The sequence below is a fragment of the Centroberyx affinis genome, unplaced genomic scaffold (assembly GCF_046629955.1).
Source record: "Centroberyx affinis isolate AG114_WGS23_722 - 3 ecotype Tasmania unplaced genomic scaffold, CSIRO-AGI_Caff_v1 ptg000207l_1, whole genome shotgun sequence".
NCBI lineage: Eukaryota > Metazoa > Chordata > Actinopteri > Beryciformes > Berycidae > Centroberyx > Centroberyx affinis.
In genome coordinates this window covers 251,153-272,500 of record NW_027278899.1, presented here as the reverse complement: position 1 = coordinate 272,500, position 21,348 = coordinate 251,153, and the positions used below count along the sequence as shown (strand labels likewise).

General features: G+C 43.2%; 1 protein-coding gene across 1 annotated transcript in view; it reads left to right on the top strand.

Annotated features, from left to right (window-relative positions):
* The window catches only part of lrrc75a (leucine rich repeat containing 75A), a gene marked incomplete at its 5' end in the record, with an annotated part of 28,997 nt that extends 8,066 nt beyond the window's left edge, over positions 1–20,931 (top strand). Inside the window, 3 exons of the mRNA XM_071539836.1 lie at positions 3,501–3,613; positions 19,535–19,808; positions 20,329–20,931. Coding sequence (XP_071395937.1) covers positions 3,501–3,613; positions 19,535–19,808; positions 20,329–20,931 — 990 coding nt within the window. The remainder of the gene's footprint in view (positions 1–3,500; positions 3,614–19,534; positions 19,809–20,328) is intronic.
* Between the last annotated feature and the right edge of the window lie 417 nt (positions 20,932–21,348).

Below are 21,348 nucleotides of genomic sequence, written 5' to 3'. Positions count from 1 at the left end.
TTGAAAAAAAAAAAATGTTTTTCCTGTACTTTTGTATACATAATGCTTCTTTTTTAATTGTGAAAACTAATAAACAAAGTGGTGAAGAAAAAAAAAAAAAGATCATCCTGATTATTGTGCTAGATACTGTGATCCGGATCACATGTAGAGGAATATAACATCGGTGCATCCCCGACATGTCAGCTTTTCAGCAACTAAGAAAAACAACCAGATTTTTCTTCACATCCATGCATAGTTGAGTTCATCCAGTGGCTTTTGAAAGGGTTTCATAAGCTCAAGGGTTGTAGGATTTTCTCAACCAATAAAGGAACTAAGCTTGGGCAATATTGGAAATTTAATATCAGGATGCTGTCCTGCCAAAATATCGCGATATACGATATTATCGCATATCGCATTACTACTGTTTCTTCTAAATTCTTCCACAAAGTTGATCTTACTACTCAAGCAAGAGCAACGACCATTTGGTGTAGTTTGCTCATTCCTGCCGTTTCTAAGAAAATGGGCTGATTGTGGAAAAGGGAACGATATTCGATAGCATGGAAAATATTGCAATATTAGCAAAATATCGCAATATTCGATATTATCAGATCAAGCCCGAAAGCAACCGTGTAATCCTTCAGTTCAAGTTAAAACATGAAACTGAAATTGGAATTACAAAGTTTCCACATGACAACAGTGACAGTCATCTTCATTAGGGCTCCTTGCTCCAACTGTCTGTTCTTCAATGTGGGACAGGTAGCTACACATTTTGCAACCAGCAGAGATAATTCACCATATTCATATTCGTATTAGGCTTTGATGATCCCTGTGAAGAAATTGTCATTGCAGCAGCAAATAACAAGAGGATACAGCAAAAAAGAGCATGCAAAATAAATATGAAAAAAATATGAATTTACAGCATATAGTGTACCTGTGTGCAAAATGACAGCAGAACACAGTAGTGAGACAGGAAAGTACATTTCCCCAATGCTCTCCTCTGGGCATCAATCCAGCGAGCTGCATTTAACATGCTTTTCTGCTCTAAATTGTTTTTCTTACTGTCCTAACCTCCTTCTTTTTTCTTACTTCACTGAGCAAGCCGGAGCATGTCCCCCCCCCCCCCACACACACACACACACACACACACACTGCCTTGCACAACACAGTGTACTAACTCAGGGATTAGGGAATACTGTATGTCTTTATTGGAACCTCTTCTTCTCGTCGCCATCTGTTTCAGACTGGCTACCTGCAAACCTGACTCACCGTCTGAATAAATACATTTTAATATGGGTGGATGCCTCACACGCACGCGCACGCACACACACACACACACACACACACACACACACACACAGCACGGTGCAGTAGAGCAGAGGGTTGATGTTGAGGCGGATGGGTAGAGTTGAAGCGGTGAGTCGGTAACAGGCTGTCTTGTCCATCAGCGCACCGCGTAGCATTCAATCCCCCGACCCCACTGTGTGTGTGTGTGTGTGTGTGTGTGTCTGTGTGTGTGTGTTCGTTGGTTCCTGTGTGCATATTGTGTATGCTCTACTATGTGCGTATTATACTGTATGTGTATGTGTGTGTGCTTGTGTGTGTGTCCATCCTGTCATAACAGAAGCTTGACGCTGATGGAAGGTGTTTGTGCTAATTCTTTGCTCCAGTGATCCAATTAGATCCTTGTATCTTATTCCTGTCTGTTGCCTCCACGCCCCATCCACTCCCCTGTCTTATTCCCAATGCTAATTTCATGTTTCATGTTCATTTCCCTTCCCTGTCTCTATGCTGTCTGTTTACTCCAATGTATAGCAGGAACATCGCAACCAGCCATCGTCTGGAGGTCCTGCTCTGTTACCAAATTAATTTTATCCCTAATTTCTCCATTACATAAACATTAATTATCCATTGAAATGAACAAAGCTTTAAAAAAAAAAACAAAGGGTTAGTATCATGGGTTTTTAAGGGATGTATTTGTGGGTTGATTCATGGAGACACAAGTAAATAAGGGATTAATTAAGGTAGAGTAAGTAAGTAAGTTAATGGGAAGTTCCTGTCTCATTATATTAGAAAGTAAGCAGTCAAAAATGAAGGGGGCTTAACTAATTTTAAGGGGATTTTGCATGAATTAAGGGGTAAATGAATGTGAATTTAAGGCTATTTTAAGGGATTAGCGGTTTGTACACTCAGCTGGTAAATCAGAGTAGATTTAGCTAGTTTTCTGCTCTGTGGTGGTAAATGAAAAGGTGGGTAAGCTCTGAACTGCAGTTATTGATCACTGCAAGGCCGACAACCACCAATAAACAAACAAGTCCAGATTCTGTGCAGTCCCACGCCGCATTCGTGGTTTTGCTCACTAGCAGCTAGCTAATGTCCTGAGCTTCATTACTGGACACAATTATGCAAACTCTGGCGAGATTCCAGCCTTTCCAATGAGCCCGTGTGTGTGTTTGTGTGTTTGGATGTGTGTGTCTCTAATAAGTCCATCAATTTTGTCAGACAAATATTCATGATTAATAACCGTTTAACCGATAATTTAGCAAAATCATCAGGATTATCGTTTAATGGTACAGCCCTAAGTCATCATTTTGCTCAATAAAATATAAATGGGAATACATCCATTTGGAGAAAGTAAACTTTTCTCCCATCTCAGTGTGAACTAATTATGAAGAAAAGAAAATGAAGTGGGGGTGGGATATCGTTTTTGGATAATTGAACTTCAATCTGATGTTTAGAAGGGGTGATAACAAAAGTAACAGCTTTTTTTTAATTGGCAACTTTATTAGGCTACTAATGAAATTGAAATAGGAATTTCTCAGTAGAGGCTTTGCAGTTGCGTCACAAATTTTAACAACCATCTCCACCACCTGCTGCTGCCATCATGCAGGTCTGCTGTGTGCAAATAGTGGCTAAATATTGAACAGGGAAAAGAGAGATACAAAGACTGTTGTGGTGTGACTGTAGCTCCGTTCAGTAACATTATAAGTAAAAGCGAATAGTCTGATAAGGTATATTTGTTACTATGACACAGTAAACTGTCTTGTCTTTAGTTGTAGCTTGAGAAGGGTCAGCTCAGTTAACCTGAACAAACTGCTAGCTAGCTAACTAGCCAGCAGGCTCATTTAGCAAAGACACTGATATTATTGATGTTAACATGCAACAACTATCCACTACTAATGCTAACTTCGACTAGATAGCCTACTTAGCTTCTACTAGATAGACTTGTAGAAGCTAGACAGTGATGGTTAGCTGACCAGATACTATGGTTAGCTAGCAAACAAAATCAGTTGTATCAGTGGGGAAATGGTCAGTTCCCAGTCAAAAACAGCACAGAAGTAAACCATGACTATTCAGTTCTGTTGAGACAGTCAAGTTGTACGTTTAGGAACACAACTCACTTGTTTTTAGCCACTTACCCCCAAGAGCTGTAGACTCAATATGGCCGCCGTGTGTTACGTCACCTGAAAGCTCTCTGTAGTTTTGACTGTTTTTGCTCTCTCTTTCTCCTCTGTGTCCATTAGGAGGGGGACTCTCTGGGGGCGATGGAGAAGGTCTGTCGCCAGCTGACCTACCATCTCAGCCCCCATTCCCGCTGGAGGAGACAGGGCCTGCTCAAGAGGAAGCCTCAGGCCTGGTGAGTGTTTGTTTGTGTGTGTGTGTGTGTGTGTGTCCTGTGTGTGAGTCTATGTGTATGCGTCTGTGTATTCGTTAACATCTCAGTGTGTCACCAGTGTGTCATCATCTGCTGCCCCTTTGGATGCCATGGAAAAACCCAGTGTCTCTCTCGCGCACTCTCTCTCTCTCTCTCTCTCTTTCTCACTCTGTCATACACACACTTTAGGATGAAATTGGTCTCTCGCTCTTCCCGCCCTTGCTGTTATTCTCACCATCTTTCCCTCCATCTCTCCCTCCCTGCGATGTCCGTGAATTCTACTCAGTGGCTCTCCTTCTTGATACTCGAGCGTTGGTTGCACTCGTCTTTTCAGTGTGTGATTTTTGTTATTGATCCAAAAATCTGGATGTGACTGCTGGTTGTCTGTATTTCAGCATGTTACTGTCTGCTGTGGCTGTCATTTTTATTCAGTCAGTATGTGGTACTTTCTCTCCGCTCTCTTTGCGCACACATTGCACACACACATCATCAGATTCAAAGTTTGCAAATTGGGAATTCAACAGATTGGATTTCTGGAGATGTGTGTGTGTGTGTGGGAGGGACGGAGGGTACATTCACAGTAAACAAGATTGATTGATAGGCTCTTCTTTTTATTGAGTGACTATTTTTTAAAATAGTGTGATCATCGTTCAAATATTCGCCCCAAAAGCAGCACCTCACGTTTAACGGAATTAAATGATAATTGAAGATGGAAATTGAAATGAAGTTTTCTAATTGCCTTAAGTAATTCTGGACTGTTTGATGGGACTTAATCAATGCAGCGCTGCAGTTGGCGCTGCAGGCTCTCATGAACTGCAGTCAAAGTGATTAGCTACAGAAAAGACAAGGCCCGTTTGCTTTGCATCTCAGGGCAAGAGATGAGACGGAATCATCCTTTTGCATAGACCAAACTCCATTAACCCCCTCCCTGCACACACATCACTCTCACACACACACACGCGCGCACTCACGCACATTCACACACAAACATCAATATGCAAAGTACGTCAGCTCCTCCTAAAGCCAACAAAGAGAGGAAATGCTTCCCTACTGATGGAAACATTTCGGAGTTGTATTAAAACACTGAGGGTTAAGTACTGGAGGTATGATGTCATTTGATCTATGTTTGGAACTTGATCTATGTCAACTATGACAGTGTTTCTGATTGGTTAAGCTGTTGCCCTTTGATCAATTAAGCCAACAAAGGATTATATGTTGCCAGGGGATGGCTTTAGCAAGGTTAACCGTAATCTATAGGTTACAGAAATACCAGATTTCCATATTTGTTTTGGAGCTGTTTAATTGACTTGAATTTTTTTGTTAACATGAAATACATTTTTATGTCATTTTTTTCAGTCTTGATTTTACATCCCTATGGTTGTTTTTTATTATTGTCTTTTTTATTTTTAATATTACATTTACTAGGATAAGTTATCAAGCAACAAATTGGTTACATGTAAAGACACTTTATTTAATTGCACAGCATTTCTATTTTAGTAAAACTCCTTTCATTGTTAACAGCATGATTTGCAACTGATTTGTTTAAAACAATTGTCATTATCTCCTGTCTGTATTTCACAAAGACTTGTATTTTACATTGTGTTTTCAAGGCTGTGAAATATTGCCGACGATTTTTGACAGCAAAAATGCATGAGATTATTGTCCACTCTAAACCAATCATAATTGTCATAATTGTACATGGTATTTAACGCCCAGAGGAAGCATTAACTTCTCACCCTGAGGAAGCCATGGCTGCTGGGTTATTTGTTCAAAGACGCAGCAGGCAGAGGGTGTCCAGTTTGAGAATTACCAAGACATATTTCTTATTATCAATAATATTAATATTATTCTGTCACTGCTTGATTAAATAAAAACTGAACTGGAACCTCGGACGAAGAGGAGTCATGCCATACCTGCATTGTCAACCCTTCATCTGCTGGCCTGTGGCTCAGCTACAGTGGGGAATCAGTCTGCTCTCTCCTCTGCACAATGTTAACAGCTTGCCATACATGTTTACATCACCTGGTAGCCATGCACACTCTACCGTACTTGCACTTCAGTTATTCTAATTGGAAAATTTAAGTGACTTGAGTGCTCTTAAGTGCTCTTAATAAATTAGGCGCTAACCTGGAGAAAGCTGCACTTGTTAAGTTTTTGTGCAAGGGAGCAATTAGCACGCCTCTTATGAACCTGATTGTGTTCAGGTTAATGCTGTCACTCTCTTCCTTCATTGGTTCGCCCCAGTGTTGTTTTACCCCACTCTTGTGTATTTTATGCTCTAATGACTGCAGCAGACAGTACGTACACATAAATGTCATCAAGTTTGCAGATGATTCTGTCATTCATAGTCATTAGCAAGAGGCAGAAAATTGACCTGGACATGTTGTCGATGACTTCCTTTCTCCCTTGGACATGGCAATAGATTTCAGGTTACAACGTGTTTGCAAGCCCACTATAAAAAAGGCAAGGAAATTGAATTGGTGGACTATAACTGTAATTGTGTAGGAGCTGTTTATAATGTCAGACAAGTAGAGATGCAATCTGTAAGAAGGTACAGCAGTGTTTGGTCTTCGTGCTGGAAATGAACCTAGCTTCTGCTTACAGGGACCAAAACTCAGGTGGAGGTGGTGAAGAGGTTCAGCCATCATCATTGTATTTTGTATTTGTCACTTCCTGCCAGTGTCCATACTGACACCACAATTTAATTTGGACGAAAAGGCAAAATCTATGGGATGTCACTTAGTGGGGATGGGACGCTGTTCTCTGTTGCAGCCACACTTTGTGATTGAGGCTGAAAAGACGGGGTATTTTTAAATACAAATCTTGCCTCGTGCCGCTTTAAATAGGCATTAGTCATAAAGGGGAGATGTGGATGACGGGTAAGAGACGGGTTAAGATGGGACTTTTAATTAAACCTTGAGTAACTGAAACAGAGATTGTGCACGGGGGTACAGCTCAACATTAGAAAGGTCATCCGAATTGTTTTTAAAGTGAATGTGTGTTTATTGAGTATATTTTGTATCATTTGAGTAGAAATTGCTTGGAAATTGGACATCTCCTGAGACTCATACACATATACTATACCCTCCTACTAGTATGAACAGAAAGTCTTGGAGCTTCTTGCAGCAGTCAATAGTGTGATTCCTGATCATTATGAAATACACATCTCTCTCTCTCTCTCTCTCTCTCTCTCTCTCTCTCTCTCTCTCTCTTTCTGTCTGTCTCTCTCTCTCTCTGTTAATTTTCCTGTGTGTGCATGTGTGTGTGTGTGTGTGTGCCACAGATAACCTTGTAGAATCTTTGATTTTACATGATGCAGATAGCTGGTCTTAAGCCATCATATCTTATAGCGACTGAAATATGCTCACGTGCTGCTTATGCATGTGCGTCCTTTATACATGCTCATCCATATGTGTCCAACAGTGCTACTAGTTATTCATTAGCCCTGGGGGGTGGTAGTCACTGGCTGTGCGTGTGTGTGTGTGTGTGTGTGTGTGTGTGTGTGATCTCCCCAGCGGTTGTCTCTAGCCCTGTGTTCCCACTGTGTAACAGCAGGTTTACCCTGGGGTTGGTCTGGTGCTTAGTACCTGTGCGGCTGGTTTCCACTGTTAAAGGGACATTTCACCCATAATACATATTATTTGATGCTGATATATCGGGCTTTTATTAAAAATCATGTCTGGTCCAGTCAGTGTTGTCTACCTCTGATATGATGGATACGATGCAGCTTGATTGATTACATATTTTTATTGTAGAATTGATCAATACTACACTGGTTGTCTATGGGAAGACTTTAACCTGAACTGATTCTAATGAGCCATTTTGATTAGATTCCACACAAGTATGCATGATGGGATTATCATTATACTTTTTTTTGCCATGATACTGAATACTGGTGCAAAATATCAGCAGTTTTGATCCAGAAATATCAGAATTGGTGACGTGCTGAGGCTCAGTCTGTACTGAAAATATGAAGAAATAGCCAGGACTCAAGCCAGGATGCTGATGAAGCCAGGAGCCATAGCCAAAACATGTTTGTCATGGATGTGGTACACCTACGCCCACAGTGCCACAGAGCACCCAGACACAAACATGCCACATTAATGAGGTCAGATGGATCACATCTGCTGTTTTAGATTCATAGGAGGTAGGCACATATACAAAATGTAAATCAAATCATTATTTTTCTTTTCATCAAGAGAAATTGTGGACGAAAAAAAACAAACAAGATTAACAAGACAGTAAAAGGCTCACTGTTCGTTGTCTGGCTGCTGAACAACAATTCCTTTCAATGCAGTCAACAAGTCCACACTGATTTTAAATGAGGCAGCTGCAGCCAGAGAGCTGAATGCCAGTCGTCTTGGCTGGAGCAGCGGTCAGGCCCGGTTACTCCCCGGTTTACAACCTGAGGTCCGGGGACCCTCCCACCCCCCGCACCGACAGTCTCAGGAGCATGTCAGGGTGGCTGTGAGATTATTTTCAACAATGTGGAAGCATATATATATATTTCCAGGGTACACCAGGCAACTGTTGGGCTAACATAATATAACAGGACAGGACAGGACAGGACAGGACCTGCTGAAAGGAATTATTCACCTGGCGGCCATATTTGATTTACATCATACTCAGGGAGGCAAACCCTACCTAGAAGACTGTGCAGCAGATGGAAACAGAGGCAAGCTTCTTTGGACAATTTCTTTGGACAATTTCTTTTTAAATATACACCAAAATTATATTTAAATATTGTCAAGAGAGAAGAAGAGCTGGAAGCCAAAGGTACTTCATGTCAATTTATTTATTTCTCTAAACAAACTTGGTTGAATTCCTACTGTCAGCATTAACAGTCTTTGTTTTTAGTGTTAATGATAAGCTAATATTATCCTTCATATCCTTAGTGGCTTTGACAGTCAAATGGTTCATGTTAGCTATGACTGCTGGTAGTGTTCAAGGAGGTTCTATATTGGGTAGTGTTAGCTGACTTTAGCCAGTTACAGTTGTTATAGCTAGTTGTGCGCTACAATTTACACAGTGAGACCTGGTTGGCTTGGGGATAAGGTTAGCAACAAGATGTAGGTGACTGCTAGCATTAGCATTAGCATTAGCTAAATATTAATTTGGACTTTCTCCAGCTCTGCTATCGATGGTATTGAAGGTTCATTTTGGTGTACATTTAAAAAAAAATTGTATTGTAATTTTTTGTTGTTGAGTTTGCTTGGCTGCCCTCCAGGTAGGGTTTCCCACCCCGAGCATGACGTAAATCTAACATGGCCACTGTGTGAATAAAGTGAATTGAAGTGAGACAATAGAACTGCACATCAATGCAAAAGCAATGCAAGACAGTTGAGACATCTCCTTAGGAAATCTTTTGCTATCGTTTAGCCACAAAATGTTGTCCATCGTGCCCATAATGTTGGAGAAGAGAAAATTAAAATCATCACTTAGTGTCTCAAGTGGGATGGAAGGAAGTCGGCATCCATCGGTCTTCAGGGGCAGCGAGCCAAAAAGCTTGAGGAGCGTTGTGCTGCTGGAAGCACACCAGGCCAGACGCCAACTGTCAACCAGCTAGTAAACAACTGCCTGTCTGTCTCTCACTGGGCCTGGACCCGGATCTGTCTCTCTTCCCCCCTTTCTGTCTCTCTCTCTGTGTCTCTCTCTCTCTCTCTGTGTCCTTCTCCTTTGTGTCTTTCCTCTGTGTTCACTTCCAAACGGCTCGTTTAATTTCCTCGATGTTGGAAGGGAAATAATGAGGTCTTGCTTGACCCTAATATTGTCTGCCATGGAAACTCGTGACACACTCTCGCACACGAACGCTCTTCACGTCAGACAATAAGACATCTACCTGCATGCCTGCTTGGTTTTCTGCCTTTACACACAGTTTGTCTGCCAGCCTGCCAGCCTGTCTGCCTGTCTGCCTCCTGCTGACTGTCCGGCTGGCTGGCTGACTGGCTGACTGACTGACTGGCTGGCTGTCGCTGCGTCACAGACAGATTTATTGGCTGCCTCCCACCTATGCTCTGACAGCCAACAGAGAGAGAAGTTGAGTGTTGACTCAGGATGTCTGTGCCACTCTCTCTGCTCTTTCCTGCCCCCTCATCTCCCTCGTCTTCCTCATCTCTCCGCCAGACAAAGACGAGCGGGGAAAATATTCGCCCCGTATTTAAATTCTCGACGTCCGTGAGGGAGAGGGAAGAGAGAGGAAAGTGAAGAGTCGAGTATGCAGTTCAGAAGAATAAAGGGTTCGACCAATATGTTTTTTTTAGAAGCCTGATACCAATATTTTTCAGTTTATTTAGACGGGTATTCAACATTCACACCTCTGAAACAGCATTTAGACCACCATGAGACACTAAAACTCACTGAAAGCCATATTAATGAGATTCTTTTAGGTGGGTTAGCAGCTCCTTAAGGCAGACTGAGGCAGGTTTCTCTGCAGGTTTTACAGACTGAATCCTCCCACACCGCACTGACATGATTTCTCTGGTGAGACATCTGAGAAAAAAAAAAAAAAAAAGTAATAAAATCATATTCATATGAGCCACCCTCACATTGACTGGCCAATATCTGATTTTTAATAAAAGGCTAAAGTAAGCCCAATATATCCATCTAAACCATATGTAGGTGTATATGCCATCGTTTCTTAAAGGGAAAACCCCCCAGTAGTTTTTTTATTAGTTAAAGTGTTTTAGGGTGGATTTCCCCTTTAAGCGTGACTGCAGGTCTGGCCAGATCTCTTTCTCTCTGTCTTTATTTCTCTGTCTCTCTCTTTCTCTCTTTCTCTCTCTCTCTCCGTGCTATTATCTGCGTAAATCCCTCCTTCTGCCTATAATTTCCCACTTGATTTATTCCGCTGTCCTGTGGTGTTTAATATGTTAGCCAGCTGCTTGCTTCAGAGCATGACCTTTCTCTCCCCATCCATCCATCCATCCATCCATCCAGTCCCTCTTGACTGGTATCCACAGAGCAGGGAGGAGAGACCCACTTGTATTATCGTATGTAGAAGAGACAGCGGAATGAATATTCACTCTCCATTGGTATGAGGATTTTCCCCCTCCTCCTGGTCTCCTCTACCGCTCTCTTTTCAATCTAGTATCCCTCTCTTTTGGTCTCGGCTGAATCCATTAGTTTACAAGAACATGAAGTCCATTTTGAATTTATTGAGTTGCCCACAGTCCAAAAATTACTTCGCGTGGGAATGTTCTTCCTTAGATATGAATGCACACTTTAACTTACAGTGCCGAGATAATGAGGTTTCAAAACTAATCCGACTTCAAATGGGACTTACACCGCTCATTGTTTCCTTTCTCTCTTCCCCTTTTCTCACATTTCTCTCTTTAATCCCAGTCTCTTCCCTCCTTCCCTTGACCCGCTCCTCTGAGTCATACGTAGCCTCGTTCTTTCTGCCCCTCGCTGCCCCGGATTTAAATTGCACACTTATACTTTCCCTCATTAAACACGGGGCGGTAGTAGTAGCTTCTTAGCAGCTTCACCCCGAGGCTGCCGCTGGCTTCACAACGACTTTATTATGCGTTTGTGTGTTTACAGCGCACGGCCGAGAATTAGGAACGACAATGAAAAATCTATTTCTGCAGATGTGAGATTATGATATAACCGCCGATGCTGCGTGATTAGGAGACGGAAGATGAAAAGGTTCAGGAGAAAAGGTGATTCGGGAGGGATTATGTTTTTTTGATTGATTGCATGAATCAAAAAAACACTACATCTACTGGCTTTACAAGAAAAGATTGTGAATTTTCAAAAGTACCTTTGTGTGCCCGGATGGTGTCACGGTTCCAACCACATGTGTTGAATCCCACCGGTACCTTCTGTCTGCCTCTCTGCTGTGTCACAAAACACAAATTACTAAGAGGTGTGGACTGCCCACTCTCTTTTACAAAAAAAAATATACCTAACGTCCTATGTTAATAATGTCCTAACCTGTTTGTACTAATGAAAATCCTTCTTGCGTTATGCAGTACACGCAGTTAGCATTCTGGGGAAGGAAACGGGCGAAGGAAATTCAGATGCAGCCTTTCCGTCTGAATGTGTCCATGATGTTAAAATGTGAATGCTTCGCTGCTGTTCACTGACATGAAGCCCCTCAGTGTTCGTATGGTTCAGTAGGCTTGCACATTTGAATCTGATGAAACGCGAGCGATAGTTCACCATTTCCAGCCTGGCCTCCTCCACAGGGACTAATGACCTTGTGTAGTTGTGTGAGTAACGGTATGACCCACTGTGCATTCACTCAGACGGTCCTCATTGGTCTTTAGAGAGATGAAGATACTTTGCACAAAGCACCGGCAATCAGGTTTTCGGTCGGTCCGAAAACCGATTGCTTCACAAATCATTTTCTGCCTCGTTTCCATGCCAGAAGATGATAACTGGAGCTATGTCAGATGTAACTTATGCCCGAAACAAGCTTCCTCCGGACGCAGTGGAGTTCGGGAAACTTGCCATCCCAGAACATCAACAGTGAAATCATGGCAGGCAGGCGGGCAGACAGGCCACCAGTTTCTGTCTACATTTAGTGGAACTAGCCCAGTAAAACCCTCATATGGGTCGCCTGAATTTCTGCTGCTTTTTCATTGGCCCTCTAAGGAAACTTTAAATGCTTTTATGGGGCACCAGCGGCAATCCAAGCACTAGACAACGCTCGCTCTGCCTCCCCCTGTTTTCAGAGGAAAAAGATGACTGACAGCATAAAAAAAAAGAAGTCCCGACATGTTTTTTGGAGAGGCTCAAACTGTCACCATGCTCAGGATTTTTGAGGGAAATGGATATCATGAAAACTTCAACTGTCTCCAGTGATTCTCCTTTGTCCTGCTGATTGGACTTTACTCCGTAGCAATAAACAGGAATATGAATGGAATAGTTCTATAGGCAACCCATGTAAAGAGCTTAATCGGAATATTGTCTAGTCATAGTCATTGATTTAGCTCCCCCTTTCTGGAATCAGAATGAATGGAATTAAATCAGCTGCTGTAGCGTTTGATTGGCGTGAAAACCTGCAGACACGCGGCTCTCGATGTCAAATGATCAGACACGACTGAGCTAGACTCCTGCACCCGTCTATCATGTCTCTTGAAAATGGGAGTGTCACAATTGCCCGTTCAAGCGGGAGAAGTTGAAAATAGTGTTTCCTGGGCGTAGGTAACGAAGATGTCTGTTTTGCTCACAGTCAGGCAGGAACACACTTCACCTCTCACACCCTCTGCGCTACCTTTGCGAATACCTCATCGCACGGGAGCAGAGGGGGCGTCGGGAGTGTTTTCTCACCTCCTCCATCACAGGAAAAGGGGAGGAGAGGAAAGAGGAGGCGAAAGGCGGCCCGCCATCTTCCGTGCACACACACACACACACACACCGACTGACTGGGTGATAATTGATCTGCGAGAGAGGCAGGTAGATGAGAGGGAAGGAGGTATGCATGTCTCCTACACCTTCATTTACATCCCCCCCCCCCCCTTCAGGACTGAGGTGGATTCAGCTGATGAAATCAATGGCAGATCACAGCTTTCACCTGGATTCACCTCGTGAGGCTATTTCAAGAAGCAAGTGGGTGGTTCCAAATATTTTGGAGGGAGAGATAGAGAGAGAGAGAGAGAGAGAGAGCGCGCACGTGGATATATTGATATGTACGGATGAGCAAATATAGAGAGAGGGAACCGCAGGCAGACAGGAACAGACAGAGAGAAGGTGATAGTTACAGCGCACATGGTTGGAGGTGAAATGTAATTAAGCCGGGTGGTGATGAGCTGAGGGAGAGCTGAGGCAGAAGTTGCGTTTTCAGAGATGCGATTTGAATCAGAACACCTACGAATGTGGTTTAAATCTGACCCGAGGCCACTGGATTCCATGTGTTTTTTTTTCTTTTTGCTGTTGAGTGATAAAAAAAAAAAGTGAGGAGAAAGAGGAAAACATCACGTGTGATAGAGACGGACAAGGTGATTTTGGGTCAAGCAGAGAAATGGTGAAGTGAAGGAAAGGTGATGCCGATGTGATGGAGGGAGCGAGGGAGGAGCTAGAGGTCAAGGCTTTATTTGCATAAATACATTATTTTTTATAAATACCTCCGATTATTTCATTCATGCCATTTGCAAACCATGACTTTTCTTTTCATGTAGCCACTGGTAGTCTCTGTTTGACTTGTCAGCACACAAATACAAACTAACTGAATTATTTCACTTGCATATTAAACCAGAATGGCAGAAAAATACATAAACATTAAGATTTCCCTTTTCTTTATTTAGGTAAGCTTATTCCCACCTTGACTAACACATTTCAGGGTAAATGGTGGACTTCGACAAGCAGTGATCCATTTGTGAGACGTTCTAAGTAGATTTTAACAAGCAAAAAAAAAAAATTAGCATCTGTTTTCCACATATAACAGTTTTGTATATATTTACAAAGGAAGGTATCGCTTTTAGAGCCTGTTTTTGACCCGTTGTTTCATGTAAGTAAGTACAAATGAATTGCAGCAACACCTTGAGGCTGTTTAGGCTTCCCTTCCCTCTAAAGTCAGGGGGTCTGATGGTACGTTCAAGACAACTAGGAACTGGGAAAACCGACTTCCAAATAGGAAAAATCCCCTCCAGGTTGTTCCCACTTCAGGAAGTAGGAAATCCCAAGTGAGAAGTTTCCTAGTTTACCCACGTACCAACCAAGTGCCAAGAGGTTTTCGCTCCAACCAGCCAAACAGTGCAGCAGCCCGTCTCACCAATTAGTTCCCCCTCTCTGGTCGAAGGTGTGCTAAGTGGTTAAAACAGCTGGTGTTTTGATCGGTTGGAAGGAGAACCTGCAGACTCTCCGTGGCACATGGTTTGAGACCTCTGATCGAATCGGTGCAGCTCATATTCTCCTCCCATGCTCCGGCTGCACCTCCCCTCTCCCGGTACCAGTCCCCCCCCCCCCCCCCCAAACAAAACATGCTTCAGCTGATGGAGAGCGGAAGGTGAAACTGTACACTGGTGCGTTGATGCACTGATGAAAGCTCCGGGCTGAATTTGCGTGTCTGTTATCTTTATGATTACAAAATTAGCCCTTTGTTGTTTGATGTGTCTCTACATACGTACATGGGGATGCGTGTTTGAGCTCTTCCCCCGGCTGTCTGTTCCCATGCTTCATCTCTCTCTCTCTCTCTCCCTCTCTCTCTCTCTCTCTCTCTCTCTCTCTCTCTGCGACTATTCTTTCCAACCCCCCGCTCCACCCCACTCAGTTTAAAGCAACAAACAACAAGAGGCAAGACTAGTAGTGTGCAAATAAAAGGCAGATGAGATGGTGAGAGAGTTCGGCTCGCTCATGATGTGTTTGGCTCCGGACCAGGATCCCACGCTGGAGAGCGAGACACGCCCCCGCTCCACACTAAGGTCACTCACCCCAGTCTGGACAGCAACCAATAGGATGGCGGGATTGAGATGTTTAAGAAAACATCCTGGGTATATCATATGAGACACTGACTGATATAAACTGTGGCTTCTTACAGTCATGTTATGTGGTTACGTTGCAACTGTTACATTTTAGTAGCATCATTGCATCATAGCATCATTGGTAGAATAATTTATCATGTATACTGTCCTGCAGAAAGCTCCAAATTTGACTTTTATCTTTTATTTAACTTTTATCATTCTACTTTGATTATTTTATTTATTTATTTATTTATTTTTTAGGTATTTATGACAAAATACATATTGGTATATATCAAGTTACATTAGCTACACAGAAATCTTCTGGGTGAGTTTCTTTCTGTAAAGTGTGTAAATTGTCTCCAAATTTTGAGAAATTTCTCTGGCTTTCCTCTGATAGCAAGTGTCAGTTTATCCAAGGCCAGGCAGCTGGAAAGACTGTTCAGACACTGAGCAGCCATCGGTACATCTGTCTTTTTCCACTGAATGGCAATATTTTGTTTGGCCTGGAGGAGGCCAAGACTGATCGTTTTTATATTGGCACTGGACAGTCTGGGTTCCTCAGGAAACAGCCCCAGGACACACAGGCGGGGGCAAAGGGGGATTCCGGCAGAAGCAATCAGAGATACTACATTATTATTGTTGGGTCACATTTTTCCAAAGTTTTTGGACCTCTGTGCATTGCCATAAACAGTGAAACAATGTTCCTGCTTCCAGGCCCCACTTTAAATCTGGTATTGATAGTCTGGCATTCTACATTAAAATAGCTACACCATGCTAGTCTTTTTGCTCTCTAAAGATTCTTTAGGTTTGTCTATAAAATACTATAGAGCACCTTACCATGACCAGAGGAGTTATTTAAAACCACTTTTTCAAGGATGATATGTCAGCTAAAGTTGTACCAATATACCAATATTACTCCACTCACATGACCTGATGCTTCAAAATATGCTCCTCAGTGCTCGCGATGCTGCTTTTGACCAGCAGATGCAGCGGCTGGACACTGTGTTCAACATTGCTTTGGTTTCAATGAAAATCAACTCATGAATGATGGAGTTTTTGGTTTATTTATATTATTTTTCAGTCAAGGCAGCAGTATTCTTTGGTTAAAGTGGCCCGTCTTGACTATAAAGCACTGTGGGAAACCCTGGATTTCCTCCAAGGTTCTGCGTTGGTCACATTCAGACTCTGTGAATGCAACAGAATTGCAGTGACATGTTGAGGCCATTCAGGCTGAGGGAGGGAGGAGTGAGGGGACACAGAGGGGACTGGGTGAGAGATCACACAGACTTCTCAAAACCCATGACAGAGATGGAAGAATGCTCCAAAACAGACGAAGAAACACAAGACTGATGCAACGTGATCACTGACTAGATCAGAGCCACCCAAACCTTTTGATATGTTATGAAACGTATCATGGCTATTGAGCCAGGAGCTAAACAATGCAACTGGACACTGATTGATTGAAGCATCTTATGCCTTATGTTATCATTTTGATTTAGAGTCAGTGTTTTAGAGGGTTGGACCAGAAGAAACATGGAATGTGAGTCAGTGTTTTGTGTATAATCTTGAGCTGTCATACCATGTTGTCACTTAGAAAGGTGTGAAGTTGCAGGTTTTATATGATGGGAGGGGTGAATGGGGGATTGTTCAAAAATCTGATGAATTATGCAATTTTTATGTACGCCTACTGGTACACCATGAAGGAACCACTAAAAACACACTGTTTTCCAGGAGGTAAAAGTAATGAGATTTTTTTTGGCATTGTACAATATGATATAAAGAATTAGCTAACAAGGTGAAAAAGTCATTTTTCATTTCATTGTAATAAGCAACCTATCTCAAAACTACCTCTTAAATATGATCAAATTGCACCAAACTAGTCCAAATAAAATACAGCATCACTCCCCTGGAGCTTTCTTTGAAGAGTGAGAAAACATTTTGGAGGCTGAATTTGACCCCATGACCCCTGCTTTGGATGGCTCAGGCCTGCAGTCTGTACTTGAGTCATTCTTGAATGGGAATGAATCAATATTTAACTGTTAACCGACCGTAATCGCTGAGGTTTCAGTTGAATCCCACAGTCTTTACCGCAGTATCAGGCAACTCATGTTCTGTCAATGTAAAGCCTATAGGGAAGCAGATTTACTACTGTAGGGTTAATCCTGCATAAGTACTTTGTGTGTGTGTGTGTGTGTGCGTGTGCCTAAGCTCACTTGCATGCGTATGTGATTTGTGGGTGATAATTGGGTTCGACCCTCGTGGGCCGACACGCATTGTGAGTATTGTTTTCATTTGTCAGCTGGAAAAAACTCAACTCGTGATCTCAGTCTTGACTTTTTATGGCCTGGAACCCCGGATCAAGCCTCCGCGCTTGTCTTACTTCATTCACTGCCAAATCCAGGCGCCCCGCTGGGTTTATTTTTAGCGTGGAGCATGTGTTTTGGAGAGTTCGGCTTTAAGTGTTTCGCTGCTCGACGTCGCCGTGTTTCATTCCCCGAACTCTGGTTTCTAAAGCCCTAAATCCCCCCAATTTCTCTGTCTTTGTCTGCGCGTCCCCAGAGTTTTGTTTTTTTTGTTTAGCTATTTGGGGTTCTCAAGTGTCCTGTTTAGAGTTTCCATTAGCTTCCCAAACACAATGGATATTTTCTGTACAAATTACCTCGCTGTGTGTGGACTTCTCTCTCTGTCTTGGATTTTTAGTCTCGTACTCCACAGTAGAGTTAGACCGATATGGACTTTGAGGGCCGATACTGATGCCAAGATTTGGGGATTTAAGCTGATGAAACCAATATTTTCAATTCATTATTTTCAATTCTTTATATTTGAGCATTTTCATGTAAGGAGTCACTGTTTCCCCCAGAAACACAGATTCCTCTAAAACAGTGGTTCTCAACGTGGGGTCCGGGGACCACCGCGGGTCCTTGAGAGGGTTCCAGGAGGTCCCCAGCAAATTGATGAATTGTTAAACTTCACCATTATTTCATTTACAAGAAGTTAACACAATTAGAGAATGTAGAAGAATGACTGTTTTGGTCATAGTTTCACTGTTATCTCTCTACCTACAATACAGATAGTTGTGGAATTCAGGACAAAATCGTATCTAATGATACAAATATTGTCAGATTTGAGTTTGAGACAAAATCTCATCAAGTGGGGGTCTGTGGCTCTAATGTGGACTAAATTAGGGGTCCTTGACATGAAAAAGTTTAGGAATCACTGCTCTAAAACAGTATTTAGACCATCGTGATAATAAAACTCTTTGGAAGTCATACTAATGAAGTTCTTTTAGATGGGTTAGCAGCTCTTTAAGCCAGGATGAGGGCATTAATGACACTTGTCAATATAGAATTTTTAAAGTCACAAGGAAACAGCATCTTGCTTCCATAATTCGACATATTACTGGTTGAAACAGGATGTTGGGGCGAGACATAACGCAGGGAGGGACTGTTCAAACGTTGGTGGGTTGGACCAGAACAAATCTGAAAAGAGAAAGGCAGTGAGATGATCACACTCCAGCCATCAGGACTCAGCTATGGTGTGTTATGAAAAGGAAGCAGGCTTTTCACCAACGCACCACGCTGCCACACTGTCACTTTGAAAGGTGTGAAGTTGCAGGTTTTCTGTGATGAGAGGAGCGGAGGGGGGGATTGATCAAATATCTGCGGTGGTATTATTGTTTGGAATTTTCATGTGCAGTTAGTGCTACACCACTAAAAATACACTGTTTCCCAGGAAGTAAAAGTAATGGGTTTTTGATATAAAAATATGAGACAATAAACTTGCCAACAATTGTTAAATAGGTGTATATTGTGATATGGACAATTATCTAACAAGGTAAAAAAAAGAGTAATTTTTCATTTTATTGTGACTTTTTAAAAAAGTGTATTGGCAAACCAATATAACCCTACTCTACATTGTCTTATTTCACTCTTATGTGCACAGATCATTTTAAAATGGCATACTTATTATATGTTTCCCACTGTCACAAAATGACATTCTAATTTCTTCTAGAGTTAGACTAATGTATTATTTTTTAATAAAAGGTCGATATTGGCATTTAAAAAAAAAAATCATATATTAATCAGTCAATCTCGTTCACTTGATGGATATGCAGTTTGTTAGCTAACATATTTACTGTATAATTGAGTAAGCCTTCTTCTTCTTCTGCTTCTTCTTCTGCTTCTTCTTCTTCTTCTTCTTCTTCTTCTTCTTCTTCTTCTTCTTCTTCTTCTTCTTCATCATCATCATCATCATCATCATCATTATTATCCTGGTTTTCAATGGACAGCTTGAGCGTCCCAAGGTCTAAATACTGTTTCAGAGGCAAATTTATTTTATTATTGGTACAAAATAGCAGCTTCAATCCAAAACTATCAGTATTGGCCTTAAAACAACATGTTGTTCGAACGCTAATCTCTCTTTTTATCTGTCTTCTCTCTCCCCTTCTTCGTTCCTCTCTCACATCCTCCCACCTCCCCGTCTCCCCCTCTGTCTCCAGTCTGAAGGCGGTGCTGTCGGCCCCTCCGCCCAGCGGGGCCTTGGACCTGTCCGGCATCCCTCTGACGGTTCGGGACATGGAGCGTCTCTGCGCACACCTGCAGCGCTTCGCTGCCATCGTGGTCAGCCTGGAGCTGGGCTTCACCGAGCTGACGGACGACGCCTTCCTCCTGCTGCTGCCCACCCTGGCCGCCCTGCCGCACCTCGAGACCCTGGCGCTCAACGGCAACAGGCTGACCAGGGCAGTCCTGAAGGAGCTGACCGACGCCCTGAAGGTACTAAGCCCCCTGGGTTAAAGGTGGAGCATTAAACATCAATACATCATCGTTAAATTAATCGTGGTACCGCGGTGTATTTACTTTAAACCAATCAGACTGTGGTGGAGACGATTGGTCGCCTCTATCTCATAGCAGTGCAAGTGTTTCTCCAAATTAAGACTACATTTCCCATAAACGCCATTGCTGCTGTCTTTACTGAAGAGGATAAACATGTTGGAAGTGATTTTTCCATTGGCCTTTCACTCTTCCATTGCCAGAAACTCTGAAAGCTTTAGCTCTGTTTGCTCTGGAAGAACAGCGCCCTCTTCCTGTTTTGTGTAGTAAAGCAATCTCCTTTTGTGCCATAAAGCAATAGAGCAGATTTCTCGCCAAATCCGACCCGGTGACATACAATGTAAAATGCAGTGTAGAGGCTGGTAGTGGCTGATAGTCCTCTTGAAGGTGGTCTTGTTTGTTTACGGTAATTATACTAAAATATGAAGTGATGATGATGATGATGATGATTCTTCTACCCTAGGACCCAGGCAGCTTCCCCAGCGTGACGTGGATCGACCTGGGCAACAACGTGGACATCTTCTCCCTGCCGCAGCCCTTCCTGGTCAGCCTGAGGAAGCGCTGCCCCAAGCAGGGCAACCTGCCCACCATCCTGGAGTTCGGCGAGAGTCAGGCCAGCGACCCCCCCGAGAGGCTGAGGGGGGACGGGGAGGAGGAGGAGGAGACCGACGACACCAACCGGACCGAGAGCCTGGGCGAGCTCCGGTCGGAGGTGGAGGAGGAGCTGGACGGCGAGATGGAGATCGAGGAGATGATGGAGGAGCTGCTGGACTTTGACCGGGAGGTGCGGGGGAAGGAGGACGAGCTGGAGGAGGAGAGCATGTGGACCATGGAGGAGCAGCGGAAGGGGAGGAGGAGGAGGGAGGAGGAGGGGGAGGAGGCGCAGAGGAGAGGGCGGCCGGGCAAGAAAGCGCTGAGGGCGGAGGAGGACGACGACACGCAGAGCCGCTCGTCCCGCCTGTCCTGCTCCAGCCAGTCGCAGCACTCCTCGGGGGCCGCCGAGCCAATGAGAGTGGAGGAGGACGACTTGGACGAGGTGACCGACCAATCGGACCAGTTGACCTGATTGCCGCCTGGCGCTCCGCTCTGCTCCGCTCGTATTTCCCCCTCCTGTGTCGAGTCTTGTCTAGAAGGAGGCGAGAGAAGACTTTGTTTCCCTGCAGGCGAGGCTGTGTGAGTGCACAGGACTTGAAAAGCTCCAAAGCTTGAGTGTTGGAAAGATGTAACACATGTGAACACGCACACTTGATACTGAAAAGATTTGTGACCAGCCGCCACAGCATTCGGACACTGGCAGAACGTCAGCTGAACCCAGGTGACTCTGTGTTTTCAGCTGTTGACTGTAAGATGAGATGACAATCCCGGATAGGACATTTGTCTGTCATAAACGTCTGTCGTCGTTTTAAGTACGAATAGCCAATGGATTCTAATGCATAGAATAGACTGATAAATTATAGATAATATCATATGAGGCTTTTATGTA